Raw genomic sequence first — 18,625 nt, forward strand, 5'->3', positions numbered from 1 at the left:
GTAAAAGTATCTTTAGAAGGTAATTCCTCCCAGAGAATATGAAACCACAAGAGGTATCCCAAGAAAAAATTGTGGGAGTGTTTACTTCTGGAGGTCACATTCAAGGAAGTACTTACTCCAATGAAAAACTGTTAGACCATCACTGAGCAATAAAGACCCAGCAGTGACTAACGTACAGTTTGAAGCACACTGAGCAAATAAAAACGTTTTATGGTTAATATCCTTTAAACTTAAAGGGGTGAGAAGAAAACCCTAAAGATGTGTAATACCCACAGACAAGAGACTGGCACAGATCCCACAAATAACACCCCCACAAATCCTACCTAGAGTTCATAGCTGAGGAAGTCATTCACACTAAACAGCATTAGCAACTACTACTTGGTGAAGTACAGCAAGTAAGGAACTCACTGCTTAACTGCATTTTTGGGAGGCAGCTAAGCAGCTGCTAAAACAGAGCCCTGAAACCTCCAAAAGAAAAGTCCCTTCTGAAAGCAAAGACGCAAGTATCTATACCAAAGGCCTGTTCCTACTTTCATTGCAAAAGAATTGAGATTTCTTAAGCAAAAACTGCAAGCATGAAACAGTTGGTATTATATGAACTAATAATGCACTGGCTGCAAGTACAATTTAAATTGAGATTATGCGTGAGCACTGGCTTGTGAAAATTTGTTTTCTCTTTGCCCTAGATTCTAAACAAATAACCCTTCCCTGAATACTTCATGTCTTCGGGCTGAGACTAGCAAACTGATTTCAGTGTTTCTCATGGATTCTTCAACAAGCTACTGAATTGTCACATTCTTGTTTTGCTCCCACTATTGTCTGGAAATCTGAGTAACTATTGGCATGAAAAACAGGTTTTAGTCTAACCTCAATTTACAGAAACATGAAGTGATGGCAAACCTGAGCCACGGTAAAGTATAATTCTGGACATTAGGCATGCTGAGCTGATGGGGGCAGTGATGGGTAGAAGGATCCATTTTCAAAACCTAATTCTAGAGTGGTAAATACCCTGTGCTGCTTTTGTAAAAACAAGCATCGGTATCTGTTGGCGATAATTTTGTGACGAACTCTTTAACAGTTCTGTGAAACAAAAGAGGAAGTGTAAAGGGCACAGACCTACCCTGAATTTCTCCTTGTGGATCTTTGTAGTACCACTTCTGCATGGCTTCATGGAACAACGGCATAGAGGAACCCTTTGCTCTGTGCTCTTGTATTTTTGCTGCTAGTCTTTCATCATCAAGGGCACTGTCCTGCAGGTATGCCACCATTTTCTCTGCTTGCTGCAGGAGACATCAAAACCAGCAAGGAATACAAGTTAGATGTGTGCATACAGATTTGAAAATGAGTGTGCCAAATACAACAACTTTGTACGACCCAGTGCCCAAGAGTGTACAAGGAATTACAGGCAACTCAAGGACTGGTGTAGCTGCACCACAAACCCTGAGCTCAGTCTACCACCTTGTCAGAATCCTGAATAAGCACAGTTCACCTGCTTAAGTAAAACTTTAAAACAACTTGCCAAGAAGGTCCCACACAGTATCATGGTGAAAAATAAAACAGGTATGGGAGCACTAGCATGAAAAATGCTCTACATCCCAGCAGTCACTAAACTTTCATGAATACAGTCTGCATTTCATTTATGGTTTGGTGGGGTTTTTTTGGTTGGGTTTTGGGGTTTTTTTTTGTTTGTTTGGTGTTTTTTTGTGGGGTTTTTTTGGGTTTTTTTTGTTTTTTAATATTGGGCATACTGTTTTATGGTTTCTCAAGGCACATGGTAAGGCTACTAGACAGTGGTCATAAGCACTAGGATCTCTAGCTCTTTAACACTGGGTATAGTACCCTTATTCAGAAAAACATTACATAGGCTTGAATTATTCTCCAAAAAAAAAAAAAAAAAGAAAAGTAGCTTTCCGTATACATTGTGGAGTGTAAAGTTTCAGCTGCATTTCTGTTTTTATGGGCTTCAAGTATTTTTTGCATTCCACATTCCTCCAGTCTCATGATTGTCAACAACAAAGGAATTTGAGAAATTTTACCTGCTCTAGGTGTTTGAGGCCCTCTTCATCATCTGGGTCAGTGGGAATGTTGCCCATTCCTGGAGCGGCTGTGACAGGTGTCTGAACTGGCCGCAGAGCAGGATTTGAATTGGAAACAGGAGGAGAAAGATGAGCAGGAGAAGCTGTGTCTGCAGAAATCTGTGGCAAAGGTTGAGCAACAGAAGCCAAATCTAAAGAAAAATGTTAAAATTAGTTCATTATCTTTAAAATAAATGAAAATTACTTTTAAGAACTTACTGTAGAAAACATTCAAACAGCTTAAAATTAGCACCACAGCAAAAGTATTTTCAGAACTTCCTGTACATATGACTGCACATTGGTACTGTTAACAGCACAGGCACCCAACCCAACTTCAAGGAACAGACAGTTTAGTTCTAACAGTGCAGAACTCAGCACATTTCAGCATATCCCATTTCCTGGCCATATACATTTGTCTAGACTGATCTGCTATACCACAATGAGGCACATCCACAACTAGCTCATGTTTCTCTAGACTGCGTTGCAATGTGAAGTACCGGTGCACTGCAAGCATTTGAGATGGTATATCCAACAAATCCTGTATTTATGGACCAGTTGGTGAATTCTGGCTTTTCATCACCATAATCCAGTACCTGCCTCTTAAGAGAGACCAAGACTAATCACAACACGTAATGGAAACTTAGTAAATTTATCTATCAAGTTTATTACCTTCCCCTCTGTTGGACATTTTGGCTGGCGGTGTATTCTCTGTTCGATTCTCTTTATCTTCTGTTTTTTCTGTTCTTTCTGGCACAGACTCTTCCTTCCTTTCAAAAAGGCTCGTCTGCAGCGGGTCTGGAGGCTGGGATTTCGGTGGGGTATCTGACCTGGCAGCCGGTGAAGATGTTTGGACTGCTTCTTCCACTGCTTCTGTAACATTGCATGGTTCTACGTAACCGAATTAACAGAAATTCTACACTGCAGCATGGAACAGATGCATGGGAAGTTCCCCCTTACCTGCCACTACTCTATCTGTTTTCTCCCCCTCTTTCTTGGTGGTCTTTTCATGATCTTTGGCTTCTTCATTGTGGCTCCCTTCAGAGTCGGATCTTTCTTCCCCTTCCTCCACAGGTCGGAAGTCCATCTCCTGTTCCTCAGGGATTGGCTCCTTCTGCACCTTCTACAAAGTCAACATAATCATCCATAATCCACCCAACATAACAGGACACTTGCTCGAAGTGAACAAAGGGCCCAAGACAGCTTTTCACCTTTAAAGAGAGAAATGCTCCAGAGGAGTCAAATGTTCCCATTTCTTCTTCTGCATCTTCTAAGCACCACTCAGGGAGACTATCCCTGTCGTCATCCATGCTGCCACTTCCACACCGTACTCGTCGATAACCCCGTTCATCATCTCGTTCCCGGAAATCAAATTCAAACCTCCGCCGTCGCTCCATGTGTTCTCGCCAGCCTGCAGAACGAGGGCCGTCTAAGGTGGGGGGAAAGTAGCTTTACAAGACAGTCCCGGGGGCAGTAGCTTACTTGGAAGGGTGAAGGGGTGGGTGAAGAGATGACAAACAGTGACAGAAATTCAAAAAGCCCCTACAGGGTACAATCCACCTATGAATAGGCATCTTAAAGGACAAGGGAAAGAAAAGGAGTATCTTATTATTAAGCAGGAGCCTTTCAAATATTGCCTGCTGTATAATACAATTTATATTGTATTATAATATGAGTATTGTACGAGTATTGTATTACATAATATGTATTATATTCTCTAATTCAGAAAAGAAATTTCCGATGTACACTAAAACAATACCAAATACTAAACTAAACAGTACTAAATACTAAACAAAAAGGCAAAGGAATAGTACATGTATTACTTTTTTGGCATACATTGTATATGAACCTAATTTTTGTTTTGCTCAATTTTAGAGCAAGATTCTCGAATGTACTTTAGCTGCTTTAAGATATTCAAGAAGCACAAAGCACAATGCCCAAAAAAATAAGAAGTCTACTTGATTCACAGCAGTTGATTCTGAAAATGGAGTGAACCAAGGTGAATTTGAAAAGCCTTTCAAAAAAAAGCAGCAACCAAAAAATCTTTCTATGACCTTACAGACTAAGGCCTCTCTAAAATGCTTTTCAGGAAAAAGATCTTAATAGAGCTGCTTAAGCAAAGACACAAAATCCTATCAGAAATTTTAGGCAAGAAGTGATCCCTATTCCTTAAGGATGACTTGGTAACAAAAACACAAACCGAAAACCATCTATACATCATTCACTAGTTTTTGAGACCAAAAAAAGGTTTGTATATGTATCTGATAAAATGGACTTGCTCTGCAAATTTAAAGGGCAATCATTGTATGAATGCAAGAACTGCAACAACAGAAAGAAGGGGCTTTTTAGGTAAGTAGTCATTGAAATCATTTAAAAAGATGGCTAAAAAAAATAAAAAATAAAAAAAATCAAAATAATTTTGAAGCAGCCAGTGAATTTAAAGCCATGGTCACGTTCTTCTTACATATAGTTAACCCAGTCTAAAGATCCTATGTGACATCTACAATAGCAGTGGTACCACATTTACCCAGAACAACTAGCAAAACAACTTTTCCATTGTATAAGCCAAGGAAAGATGTCTTCTCATCAGACTTCTAGTCCTAGGGCACAGACAGTAGTAGAAAAGGCAGTAAACCCCATAAACTCTGAATGGAAAAGCCTGGTGATGCAATCCAGACAGTTTTCATGCTGCAAAACAGACAAGTTTACATCCTTTTGACTTAAGTAGTAGAAGGGAAAAAGCATCAGGCTTGTCTATTTTAAGGAGAAGTCCGACTGATTTGCTGCTTCACTACCAATACTCAGAAGATCGCTCACTTCATATGAAGCATAGCCATGTGAGAGGAGAACAGCTTAAACACGGCATGGACACATGACAGATCCCTTCAACTATGTCAAGGGAGTTAACTTTAGCTACAATAAATCAGACCATAGAATCTGGGAAACTATATTTAGGGGCCCAAGACTGCTTCAGCAGAAGCAGTCCATCCTCTTGATCCTTTGCGCCTATTAAAAAAAAAAGCACAAAATGAGCAGATTTAGTTTAGCCATCCTGCAGTAAACACAGCTGAAGGACCAATAACAATTCAAAAGCTGGAAAAACAATGGTCTCTGGGAACCAAAGTATTCTTTGCTTAACAACAGAAGAAGATAAACTCAAGCCTGACAACTGCTACATTCTTCTAAACTGTTTTCACCCAAAAGAAAAAAGAAAAACAAGCAGCGTACAATTTAGTAGGGAGTATGCAGAGCCAAGTCAAAGGAAGGTCCAGCTAAACAAATGATGACAGTACTTTGAAGACATTTCTCTATTTTTAGCAGGACATATGATTAGTACCATTACCTAACAGCAGAATAAGTACAAAAAAGCGGTTTAAGCCATGCCAATTTGAGTTAAATTCATTGTTTAAAGCAAGAATGTGATTAAAACCATTTTGATGGTCCTGTGGCTACTACTAACAAGAGAATTCAAATACAGCTCTGACCAAAGCTGAGAAACTAGTACAATACAGCTGTCAACTCAAGTCTATCTCAAAACTAGCAGCTTCTCTGCAGATTCACAGAATTCTTAGAACAGGCTTTTTATTACACCTGCTAAAACTAACTTGTAAGTGAAGTTCAGTTAGTTGTCTACTACAGCAGAAATTCAAATAAGCAGTAATATTTCCTAAGATGGAAGTAAGATGAATTTTTAAAACCTTCCTCAGAACATCTTCCAAAAAAGTTCAAGACACGAATGTACTTCTGAACTTTGAGGTCTATGCTTCCTTTTAAGCTAAAGCATGCAGACTTGTACTTGCAAAACACTCCACTCCTGAGTATCATTATGCATCTGATCATCATGAGGCACAATCGTAGCTGGCCTGATGTCATTTGAACTATATAACAAAGCAGCAGTGTCTAATGAACAATCGTGACCAAACACTGGGGAAAAGAAAATTACATTCTTCAAAATTTGCCCCTTAGCTCTGCTGTAAATAGAAAACAGCTGATAATAAATCTAGCCTTGGGCTCACTGCTAAATTTTAGTACAAGCTAACAGTTGTTTGAGGGCAGAGTAATACGTAGCTGTGGAGAGGGTTAGGAACAGAGGTAATGGTTGCTCACAACCATTATAGTACTGAAAGTCCTTTAGGATGTTGAAAAGGGTGATAGACCCATTGTAAGAGCAAGTGTGATTTGTTTTAATTAAAGAAAAAAGGTTGTCCAGCTCAGCCCCAAGAATGTCCTACCCTTCCTTTGCTTCCCTATGAAGATGTAACAGTAAGAGAGCCACAATCCTCCCTTGGTTCCCCGGAAGCCTTCTGCAGCCAAAAAATACCCAAAACCAAGATCACACAACAGGTATGACTGGCTAGCAGAATCTTTTCCAAGTAGAAGAAGAAAAAAAATTTCAGCCATACTACTCAAATACCAAGCTCCACTTTGTATTTCTCCTGCACCTCTAGCAATGCAATGCTGGAAAGCAAGTGAACCAGACTGACTTTGACAGGCCAGGGAAGGGAAGAGTGACACCAAACAGACGCCTCAAATTTAGCGAGACAAGACATCCTGTAACTAACTACAAGATGCATAGAGCAACATATTTTGAGATTTTCTAAGGATGCCTCTTGGCATTGCAAACCCATTTGGAAAACTAGGAAGAGGCCAACAACCTGAACAATTTAGTGGCAGCATCACTCCGCAGCCTTAGATATGCTGCCTAATGTGGGTAACTTCTCTCCCCTCAGCATTACAGCCACAGAGAAACAGTGCTATTTAAAAAACTCCTGGTTTTACCAGGCACATACACACCAGGAGCACAACACAGACAAGCATTCCCTTAAATATGTTAGGGTATTGAAAACATTAAAAAGAAAACAAAAGGCACAATTTTATGCTAATTGTTTTGGGACCAAGAGTCCCAGGTATGCTAAAACAGTATTTAATGACCAAAACCGCATGAACCTTACCCTATTTTTGTCCCAAACTTTATGCCTCCTCCCTTTTCCTCTGCTTTCCCCATGCCCTGATTCACCCAAAGCCCTTTCCCTATAACCATGGCTGCATTTTTCTCCAGATCTCCTCTCACCTGGACTGTGAGGGCGCCACCTCTCACCATCCCTCCGTGACCCAGCCAGTCGCCAGCCTCCATCATCATCTTCCCCATTTTGTTCCTCCCTGAAGATGCGCCAGTTCTCGCTCTCAGAGCGTATAAACTCATGCTTCCTCCCAGTTGTTGCTGTCCCACCTTCCTCAAAGTTTGGTCTCACTGCAAAGAAAACACATGCCAGTGAACATGCGTCCTGTCTTTAGGAACCTAGAAATAAAAGGGTTGAAATCTTGCTCCCTTAGAGGCAAAAATGCACCAGAAGTAAGTGGTCATAGGAACCTAGAAGAGGAATGGAAGTCCACGGAAGCAAACATGACAGCCAGATTCAGGAAATCCCTCCACATCCCTACATACCTTGGGATGGAAAGACTGGGGGGGGGGGGGGGGGGGAACAAACCACCACACACCACACAAAAACCACAGAAGAAAGCAAAGCATACAAGAAACTATGACATGGATAGGAAAGACAGAGGAGGAAAAGATGACAGTTTAAGAGACATAGTGTGCAGAGAAAGAATAAACTGCTGTATCATGAAAAGTCTCATGCTAAAGGAAAATGGGAATACAGTAAACTGTAAGCATTACACACATTTTATATAAAACAAATATATTTGCTACTTCTGTAATAAAAATAATGAGACCTATATATTTAATCCAATACAACGTACAGCGTTCTTGCAATGTTTTAGGAAAGACTGAAAATTTAAAAGTAGGATTAAGGATTAAATAAGAAAAACATAGTATGTTAACATTATCCTGTGAATCCATCTTCTGGAGAGCCAAGGTCAGCATATTAAGAGTTAGAAGCGACTATGCTTGAGCTCAAGGATGAGTCTACCAGAAGTTTAGCAGATAGGATAGTCTTTTAGTTAATAATTTACATTACGTTATATTTTAAATAAAACATAAAATGCTCAAGTACTTAATGAAGAGCAACACTGTCAACAAAAGGATGATGTAAATATTTTTGTAAAAAGAATTCACATTATACACCAGTAACTCAGACTAGACATACAGGCTGCTTTCACTGTTGACTCATCCTGACAAGGATACACCACCACCAAAATAAATGGTAGTACTAGCTTCAGGACTTCTGGACTTTGTATTTTGTTATATATGTTTAGCTGTGTAGCAGCAGAATTCTCACAGGAACCATGATGATGCCACTTCTTCACTGATACTATTAACCAGTGTCAACCTAGAATTGTGTGGTTATCTATAAAAGCAAGTATTCAAGTACTAGAGAAAGGCATACTTAATTTTCCTTCTTAAGAGTCTTAAAATCCAAAAATATAAGATGATATTTGGTGAAGATTGTATAGTATGTCTGCTTGCTTAGATAGGCAAAACAACAGAAAGCATGACTATGCACTAAGATTCCTGGGGTGGAACGAGACATTTTTAAGAATTTAGTTTAGGAAGGACATGAGATTGCATTCCCACATCTTCACATCATACAGCTTTTTCAGTCAATGAAAAAATGAGGAAACAGAGTATCTGAAATTCTACGGCATATCAAACCTCCATTTAGAACTCAGAAATTCTTCCTACAGCTTATTGCACTCTAGAGACAAGGAACACACACTGTCTTTGGACATTGCATGTATCTTGGAGAAAAAACAACATCCCTTGTCCACCATTTCAAAACACTGGAGGAAAAAAACTGTTTCTTTCTCCAGCTCAAAATTTTCCACAGTATATTGTGTTAGGGAGGGACTATAGTGAGAGTGTGCAAGTGGAATTGAATCCAGAATACAAAATCCAAGATGGAGTACAAAATCCAAAATCCAAGTTTCTACAAGAATTTTCAAGATGGCAGGGCCCTTGACCTATCAAGTAGACAGGGGAAGCAGGAAACACCCCAATGTTTAAGATGCAAGAGTTCTTCCACCCTGATGACTACAAGTGACTACTTGAGGCCCTCAGAAAGGTAACTGGAATACCTTCCTCCTATGTTGTTTCTATATAAAGAGCTAAAGCACACTGGCTAATTTAAAGTACATCATCAGTATCAACAGGCAGTCTCAGTTATGAAGCCTAATATAACCCAGACACACATTTACTTCGTTGAAGGGGACATCTGACTAAAGACCACTTCTGTACTTGCTGGGCTTTGAGAACAAAAATTTTAAAACAGTGTATTTTGGGAAGTCTCTAGTGATATTGGCTCCGAGTAAAACAAAATTGCTGGAGACACTCAACTCCTTTCATTTGGTAGGTGCAATGTTGGCAAATTTACTTATCTGGAATGGATAAATCTTTGCAGATGAAGGTCAACCACATTCTGTTTTCCCATGCTTCACAAAAAATAAAGGCAACAAGCTAAACAGAAAATCTAAGTCTGGGAAAGGAAATATAGGGGATTTTTTTCATTTTGGATGTCTGAAAAATGTCACATGAAAGAACGAAACAAGAAGTGCAGGGAAGCCTGTCAGTATTGCTCCTTGGATGGGCTTTGGATAGTAGAAAACTAGGAGATAGAGCTACAGAGCCAAGTGAGCTGAAAGTAAAACACACAGAGATAGTGACCCAGGAGAGAGCTGCAATCCAACAGACCACATGAGCTAAGACCCAGACAATAAGGAATATGCCTCATTCTTTCTGAACTTATTTTTAAAATGCTACAAGAAAGAAGAAAAATGTAATTTTTTTATTATTATTCTGCAGCACAAGACACTCATTTTTCCTCACTAAAACAGTTACTGACAAAAAAGTTACTCAATTTGCTATTTTGAGACTAGAAAAATATTATTCTTAGAGATGTAGCTATTCTTTTCATCAAAATTCACATCTATTACCTGACGCTCACTCAGCAACATTAATTTGAGAGATTTTAGACTCTACCAATTAAGAAAAAAAAGATGTTATTTCTTTCCATTGTTATTAAGTTCAGTTAAGATTCTGGAGACTGCTCTTTAACACTGGCAAGCTATCAGCTCACGGGCTTTGTTCTGCTCTTCCAAAAACATTTGGAAAAAAGTTACCTAAAGAATATTGTGAAGTCTACTTTGCCACTGAATATCCATATGTTCTTAGCCCCTCTGCAGATATATACATGCTATAGGTATACCTAATGCAACTCAGGTTTTCTTAGTCCTTAAGACAGCTGGTTTTGCTCCCAAGAACTGAACTATCAAAGTCAGGTTTTGTATTCTGAACTTGCAGAAAATGGCATCCCCATTTGCTGCTGTGGGGTTTGAAGCACACATCTCTACAGAGGTGACAAAACATCAAATGCTGTTTGCCAAGATCAGACACAAGTGGGATCCTGCTCCTCCTCTGATTTTAAGTTCTGCAGCATTAGAGATCTCAGAAACAAGAAAAGAATTGATTATAAGGGGTCAGTATTATATTCATCTGAGGATGGTATCACCTGTGATTCTGAAACCTTTTTAACACAGCAGCACTCCAGTATGTCACATCGGATGACTGTTCTGATACCACACTTCAGTAGAATCAAGAGAGAAAATGCAGTATATCACAACATACTTAAGTTTTCTGATCCTAGGACACCACAGCAAGCAATATTCAAAGACAGCAACGTATGTGTCAAAACAGATCTGGCATTAGAAAATCTTGAACATTAGACAGACCAGCCAAGAAACTAGTTCTTTACAAAGACAAACTGGTCATAGGTTAAGGATCAGAAAAATCAAGCCACCCAAGTGACAGAAAGACTACAACCAACTGTATACAGGAATACTCCTACAGCTTACATCTAAATTCCTAACTTCCAAAGTCCTAGCATATTGTCTTTGCAAACTGTTCCTAGACTTGAGAACACTCATTTCAGCTGAAATTACTTCAGTCAGAGAGTCAGTATTTGGCAATATTTTAAGGAGAAAAAAACCTAAAATGAAATCTATGGTTTTGCCTTGGACTAATTGACTGGACTTCCTGAAGAGAAGGAGCAGTAAAAGGGCACCTCTGTTCTAGTCTGTCACAAAGCCAGCAATGGTGTTTACAGAAAACTTCAGATAGAGCCTAGTGGTATCCAGTCAAAAAAGCCTACAGCTGTGCAACACTGAGTTGAGAGACACTTAACTGCAAAGAACAAGACTGGGATTCTGGGATGTAGCCCCGTGGCAACACGATTATGAAGAGGACTTACTAACACAATGGCAAATAACTTCAGTTCTCCATGCTGTCAGTCCATGTTTCCTATGACATGGTCACTGTCCGGAAAAAATAAACAGGAAATCAATGACTGACAGCAATACTGTTTCCTCTAAAGAGGGGAAAAACTAGGAGAGTCTATTAAGTGCTTTGACTTGCTCTCTTCTTTCTGCTGCATGCTACACAATACCTCAAGAAGATAAAAAGAAAAACCTTCGCAGCTAGCATTTTTAAAGGAATTCAAATAACTTTGCCTAGATGTGTAATTTTGTAGCCCATTTTACAGAAGAAAAAAACAAATGGCCTTAAGATGATGTTTCTAAAGAAGGACCACCTTCTCATTAGGACAGTATTTGACATGCTAGGGACACTACAGGAATACATACATCATGAAGTGACTCACTTGTAACCAAAGTCAGTAACAGAAATCAGAAGTTCTGATGCTCATTTCTAGCTTCACATTTTCTCTCTCTCCATAAAATCTCAAAGACATACTACTCAAATATCACTCTTTTTTTTTTTTTTTGCTAAATTTTTGCTAAATTATCCACTGTCATGAGTATGGGTGAACCAGTAAATTCAAAGTAATTAACAAGAGAGTTTAATTCCATAACACACACCTGGAAATCACGTACTGTAGCTCTTTCATCTGCTGTACGATCGTGTTAGATTTTCAATCCATTCAGTTGGATCAGATTAGAAAACCTGTGACCAGATACCATACACTTTCTACAGTACAAAATATGGTTTGTAAGAAAATACTGCTTGTAAAAAAAAAAATCCTACTTGTGAATAAAAGAGGCTGTCTGTAGTGGAAGTTCAACTTTGCTGGAGTATAGAGGGAAGGGTGAAGGGCAAGTCACATTGTCCTACAGGCTTGCCACAGTGGTGGGAGCCCCCTTGCACTACATTATTTGCCCTGGTTCTGAAGGTCACACTATGCCTATCAATTTTCAGTGCTGTGCCTGAACATGTATTAAAATGTTCCATACTAATGAAGCAAAGAATTAATGTTTTGCAATTTAGGGTTGGGGGGAAGGTTAAAGGAAAAAAAAAAAAAAAAAAGAAGAGGGAGGATTTTGTTTCCTAAGCAGGAAAGTCTACATTAATAATTTTCCCAGCAGTAGTTTTACTGCAAACAACCACAGCCTTTGTTTCTCAGATCCTCTTACACCTGACGTTCGATCAAAGCCCTCACATCAGCAGCTCACCAAGGGGAAAAAAAAAGTGTGAAATACTACTGCATTACAAAGCTGTGCTCAGAGTCTGGTTTAGTAGTACAGCATGCTGACCACTCTGCACAGTCGTTCAGCTAAAACATCTTCCCCAAATAACTCTCCTCATTTGATAAGTGAGAGAGAAAATAGCTTCAGTGGAAGTGGTTTCATTTCCTGCATGGAATCAGCAACCTACCTAGTTTGCGTTGTTTCATTCCCAGGCTTTAGCAAAATCCTGGGATTAATTCCATGTTTTCACAAAGGAGCAATGCAGAGATGGAAGAGAAGTGGCCAGATCTACATCTTCTGACCAGCATTAAGCTACAGTTCAGCAACACCCCCCAGAGACCATAGGCTGCACCATTAGCTGCAGTCCACCTTTCTGCTAACACCAACACTCATGAACTCAGGACCTAATGAGAAGAGGAAGAAGTGGCACTAGACAAGCAGCAGTGAGACACAAGAGTTTCTCTTTTCACCTAAACAAACAGTAGTTGACACTGGTTAGGGAGAAAGTATCGGAGAACACTGTGTTTTTCAGCAGCAATACGGGAACTTTTTCCATTCAGCTTTTCCAGGGGAATTTTGGCCTTTTCAACTTTCATGTAAAACTTAAGATTATACAAACCTAAAAAATTATCTTGATTAAGGAGGTGAGGGGGAAGGCACCCTTTCTCCAAGTAAGTGTTTGAGGATTTCTCCTTGGCTGCTAGGGGTTTGTGTTGGGTAAAGAAACACTCCTAACAAACCAGCATTCTTTTCCACATGATCAGAGCTAACCAGCCCCCCTGCAGGCAAAATGACCAATCAAATCAGCTTCAGATGAAAACCAACCCCTCCAGGACTATAAACACAGGAATGAGACATACAAACCCATTTTTAATTTATTTTTTTTTTAAAAAAAAAGGTCTCTACCAACCACTTGTGGGAAGTTTCTTGCCAGTGCTGGGACCAATACACAAGACCAGCCCAGTCCTTCTCCTGGAGCCCAGGTATTCCCCTTCTCCTCCACACAAACCCTTCGAAGACTGGTAAGTACACAAAACATCTTAATTTTTTTTTCTTTTTCTTATTGTACAATTAGAAATTGTTCTGTCATTCTTTACTCAAAGAAATCAAAGTTGTTTCAGGGCACAGAGTTTTATTTCTAAAGCTTCCCTAAATTATGTATCACCTTCAACAAAATTGTTTCTGATTTCCCTCTCTCAAAAAGAAAATGCTCTCTCAGATGACCATAGTCCTAACAGCATACAGAGCAAAACCAAAGTCGTCATGCAATATTTTTTCAGAAAGTTTAAGATAAACAGTGCTGGAAAGACTCTGCAATGCTCTGCAAACAGGGAGCATTTCCAAGCCTCCAGCTAAGGTAGCTGGGTATTACCTGGCAAAGTGTTAAGAAAAAGTTATCCTCACCTTCTTACTGCATTCATCGTAACTCAGCATTTAACTCCAGTTCCATCACAAATTAAAGAAATGAGCTTCACCTCTTCAAGCCTGCTTTTACCATCTCTAATTATGTATCATGTCTTCAATCATTTTCAATCAATGCATCCTCTGTGCTTATGGACACATTGTGAGCAGGCACCGCTGCCCAGGAAACCATGCACAGTCATCAAGCATGATCTCCAACATCCTAGAAAACTGTCATTCTAGACAAGCCATTGAGAAGTTTGCATCACATAGGGCAGGACTGTTCTTCAAAAACAGCAAGTTACTCAAAAAATGGATAGCAGCAGACTTCTATTACTGCAGCCTTACACCAGATAAAATCCTCCCTCTTAACTGTAAATTTACTTCTCCATTAACAATACTGAATTTTGTATTTATGCTAGCATATTTTAAAGCCTTAAACAACATTTAAGCCAAGTCCTGGTAAAGTTTTTCCGCTTCTCTAAAGGTGGCCAGACTAGTTGGTTCACTCAGATGCTACTTCATAATCAATAATTAGGGTTCATATGGATCACCACAGTATTTTCAGCATGCTGTACTATGTGAAAATACATTATACACAAAATGGAGCATTACAGATGTCCCCAAAAATCAAGTATATAAGCAGCCTTGCTTTCTGTACTATAAAAAAAAAAAGACACACTCTCCCATTTTACCAAAATTTGGGGGATTGCTTTTGGTTTGTTGGTTTGTTTTGTTTGGTTTTTTAAAGTGCATTCTGTAGTAAACTGTCATAGAAGGTCAGAAGTACAAGCTCTTACATCCTATACTTTGTGGCACTTGCTCTGAAAAGTGTGACTTGGGCTCAAGAAATTAAAGTTTCCATTTTTACAAGACTTACTTATACACATAACAAGTCCTAAAAACTGTTATCTTAATTCTGCAGACTGTTCAGAAAAAAACAATTGTCACAAACTACTCCCATTCATCTCAATGTACAACTGTACATAAGATTTCAACCAAAGCAGTTATTCTAACTGAATTACTTCCTATGTTTCCAAGATTGTCCCCTAATATAAATTATATGATCCAGTCATTCATCAATACTGAAAATACTTTCATTTCCTAATATTAATTTCAGAGCATCTCAAGGATTCCATTCAATCTAAAAATAACAGTACTGAGATCTTAATAGCATGGAAGTGCCTTTAAAAAAATAATAAACTTAGTTTGTTCTTGTTGCAAAGTGCAGAGGCAGCAACACATCTGAATGATCACAGCTTAGAGTACAGAGATGATGTTTAAATCTGAAACTAGTACAAGATTACGTGGACCCAGGTCAAGTAAAGAGGGAATGTACACATTCCCAGGGGGGCATGCCAGCACCACCTGGGTTCTAATAAATCTTGAAGTTATGCTACAGTTGTAAGCAGTTTTTGCAGTTACTCCCGGCAAACAGCAGGTCCTCTTGACTACTTTGCTGTCATAATGAAACAGTGCACTACAGACTGCCTTAAATCCCTTCCAAGATCAATTAGAACAGACTTTAAGAGTAGTGTAGAAAGTTGGGCAGGTAGGGCAGCACTGCAGAAGTCTCCCCTGAACACAGCTCCACATAAAGGCATTCAGGCTCCTAAAAAGGTTGCAGGTGCATTAGTGTACCAAGTTGAAGAGAGGCTGGGAGCGTCACTTTAAATGCCTTCAACTGAGAAGGCAAACAAAAAGAAAATTAAGACACTGCTGCAAATGAGTCCCCCTGCAATCCTACCAGAGTCTTAACAGCTGAGCTTCTGCTGTCAAGAGAAAGGCTAAGCAAGAGGAAAGAAGAGGAAAGCAACATGATGGCATGAAGCAGCAACGTAACAAAGAGCTGTTACAACACAAGGAAGAACAACTCAATCAAAAAGGGAAAAGCATGGGAGATGAGTGTGCTGGATCATGAATTTCAGAAATGCAAGCAATATCCTAGAGCTGTAAGGCAAGGTTTTATAACACATAAATCATTAGCAAGCCAGCTCAGTTCAGAACCTGTCCACCTGCCAGGAAAAGGGAAACTCTGACTTTGATTTAAAAAGGTAGTACTCGCCATACCTTGACTTGTCTTAAGAGCGTATAGAAGAAAAAAGCCAGAATGAGGGACAATGATGGTAAAGAGATTAAAAAAAAAGAAGCTAAGAACTGACATACACACTGGAGTTGGTGATAACCATTTAATTTTCAACTGACTGGAAACAGGAAGGATTAGACACACTGAATCCATGATAAAAGACTGGTCAACATGCCAAAAGAGTTTTAGAAAAGTTGTTTCTGACAGTTCCTGTCTTTCCAGTCAAGGGCTATCAGCTGGGAGATGGAGGGAGAAGAAACACACCAAAGGTACAGTTTCACAAGTCAGGAACCAGGAAAAGCAAAACCAGACAAACAGCATAACATAAAGGTTAAGAGATTACATTAGATAAATCTGGATTAGAAACACAGTATGTATTTAGCAGTGGAGATAAGTATTCTCCAACAAACAATGGAGAATTTTTCTTTTTCAAGTCAAAGTTGAATGTCTTTCCTAAAGGTACACTGTTTGAAAATTGGATTAACATGGAGACATTAAGGACCGTGCCAGGCAGGGGATTGAATCAGATGGTCCAAATTGTACTTTACAACTTCATTAATTTATCACTAACAAGGAAGGAAAGTATTTATATTTTTTACTACAGTGGGCAAGGAAAGGAGTAGACAGAAGACAATAATTCTTTTTAAATTCAAAGTCACATCTACTCTTAAGTTGACCCTGCTTGAGAATATAGAGGACCAATTCTCCAGCCCGAGTAAACTATTTCTCACAGGGCAGTTGTTCTTTCACCTCTTATTCTAAATCAATTGCATTGCTCTCAGGGACTATTTGCAGTTTCTTACCCATTTTTCCCACCCCAAGAAGTTGAGACTTGTGGCTTTTAAAGCCACCAATAGCTTTTGCAAAAAACAGTTTTGGAACTCAAGCTTAAACACCTCCAATGCTATCATGGCCATCGAATTAGATACCTAATATTTTAAACAGTCCTAGACAAGAAAATCAGAGGCCTATATCAAATGAGACCAGAGCAGTAACCCGGTTAACCTCAGCAGGCAAACTCCGCTCCTGGGAGTCTCAAGGAGCAGACACACAGGACTGTTGTACAATGTCCTGCTGGGGGCTAATGGAGGTTCTCTTTCTCAAGTACCTTCGAAATCTGTCATTAATGGATCCTCCCCCACAGAAAAGATCCCAAACAACCTGACAGTGAACACTGACTAAATTTTTTCAGAGCTTTAAGTCAACATTACGTTATTAATCACCACCCTAGAAAGCTCCTTAATCAACAAAATTGAGACCCTGCAATGCTGAGAGCATTTTGCTATTAGCAAAATGATAAATGATTATCAGTAAAGTCTGTGGCACAAGCATGATACCTTAGCACCAATGTGTGGAAGATCTGAAGTGTAGCCAAGAAAAGTATACCACATTAAGTATGTTTTTCCTTTTTCTCTTAACGTATGTAACTGTAGAAAAGGCTTCTATCACCAGTCAGTCAATATCAGATTCATTCTCACAGCACATGTTTGTTTTGCAAACCCGAATTACTTGGAGGCTATGAAGCAGATGCTGCCCTCAAAGTACTGTGAGAATTTACACAAACACACTAGTTTTGTTTTTTGGTTTTGTGTTATGTTGGTTGTTTGGGGTTTTTTTTCCCCCCAAGAATGCATTACGCTTACACCCCGAGACATTTTGTTCTGTAAGTGTTCTCCTCTATTCAAACAAGGGAGTGCTTCTTGTGAGGACTGCTTATTCTAAGATAAAACCAAGGCATTGTCCACAGCTCATTTTGAGCATGGTCCCCATCATCCTTCCCATTCAGATATGCCCATTTTCCAGCTCCTTCAAGGCATCCAGAAGGGCTCTTCTAAATCTTAGCACAAGGACTCTGCTCTACAGACAAGTCACTAATCAGCTGGTTCCTGAAGCATTTAAAATTGTATTCAGGTTATTGTAAATTCCGTAACAGTGCAGCAAGACTAGAAACTGTCATTTAGAGAGCTATATAGTAGACGAAAGATCAAACTCAGATGAAGGCGGGGGGTCATGCTATAAACTGAATGGACTATGATCAGAATCCCCAACAAAAGTAGCCTGGTACTATTGACCAGGAGAATCCCAGTAAGACCACTGTATTCCTTGGCACAGGGAACAGTTTCAAAATATTCCTTCTAGGAGATGCAAATTGGAAAATAAAAATGAGGGGAAAAACACCAAATTCCACTCAGGCCATCATCTACTCTACCTCCTTTGACTACAGCATGGAAGAAATAACTGGATAGTTTTGAGAACATACAGAAGGAAATAAAAAATGAAAATTTAGCTAAATATTCACTGTGATGTCAATGCTCATACTTCAGTATCCATTAAGCATAAGTAAAAGCAAAAGAGAATGTTCTGTAATTACTAAAATTTGGTATCAAGATCAAGTAAACAGTCATGAAAACTGCTGGTTTACAGGATCAAAGATGACAAGAAAGATTTTTACCTTTCATAAATTCATTCTAAAGTTCAGGATCCTTAGATCTAATGCATTTCAAGATAAAACTAAGACTATACTCTTGGGGGGAAAATCCAATTCCTCTAGACTGTTTGTATACTTGTATTATACACTGAAACAGTCACAATTCAGAGAAAGGTCAAAATTGATAGGAAAACAACAAAATTT

General features: G+C 39.1%; 1 protein-coding gene across 15 annotated transcripts in view; it reads right to left on the bottom strand.

Annotated features, from left to right (window-relative positions):
• Positions 1–18,625, bottom strand: part of GIGYF2 (GRB10 interacting GYF protein 2) — a 78,501-nt gene that overhangs the window by 19,577 nt on the left and 40,299 nt on the right. For 9 of the 15 annotated variants that reach the window (XM_075507531.1, XM_075507540.1, XM_075507530.1 and 6 more), the window contains 6 exons: positions 7,144–7,323; positions 3,284–3,501; positions 3,033–3,195; positions 2,745–2,963; positions 2,037–2,227; positions 1,121–1,280 (listed from right to left, as the gene is read on the bottom strand). In XM_075507531.1, the coding sequence (XP_075363646.1) occupies positions 1,121–1,280; positions 2,037–2,227; positions 2,745–2,963; positions 3,033–3,195; positions 3,284–3,501; positions 7,144–7,323 (1,131 nt within the window). The remainder of the gene's footprint in view (positions 1–1,120; positions 1,281–2,036; positions 2,228–2,744; positions 2,964–3,032; positions 3,196–3,283; positions 3,502–7,143; positions 7,324–18,625) is intronic. The other 6 variants (XM_075507534.1, XM_075507538.1, XM_075507532.1 and 3 more) reach the window with 4 other exon arrangements.

The sequence above is a fragment of the Mycteria americana genome, chromosome 7 (assembly GCF_035582795.1).
Source record: "Mycteria americana isolate JAX WOST 10 ecotype Jacksonville Zoo and Gardens chromosome 7, USCA_MyAme_1.0, whole genome shotgun sequence".
NCBI classification, from domain to species: Eukaryota; Metazoa; Chordata; class Aves; order Ciconiiformes; family Ciconiidae; genus Mycteria; species Mycteria americana.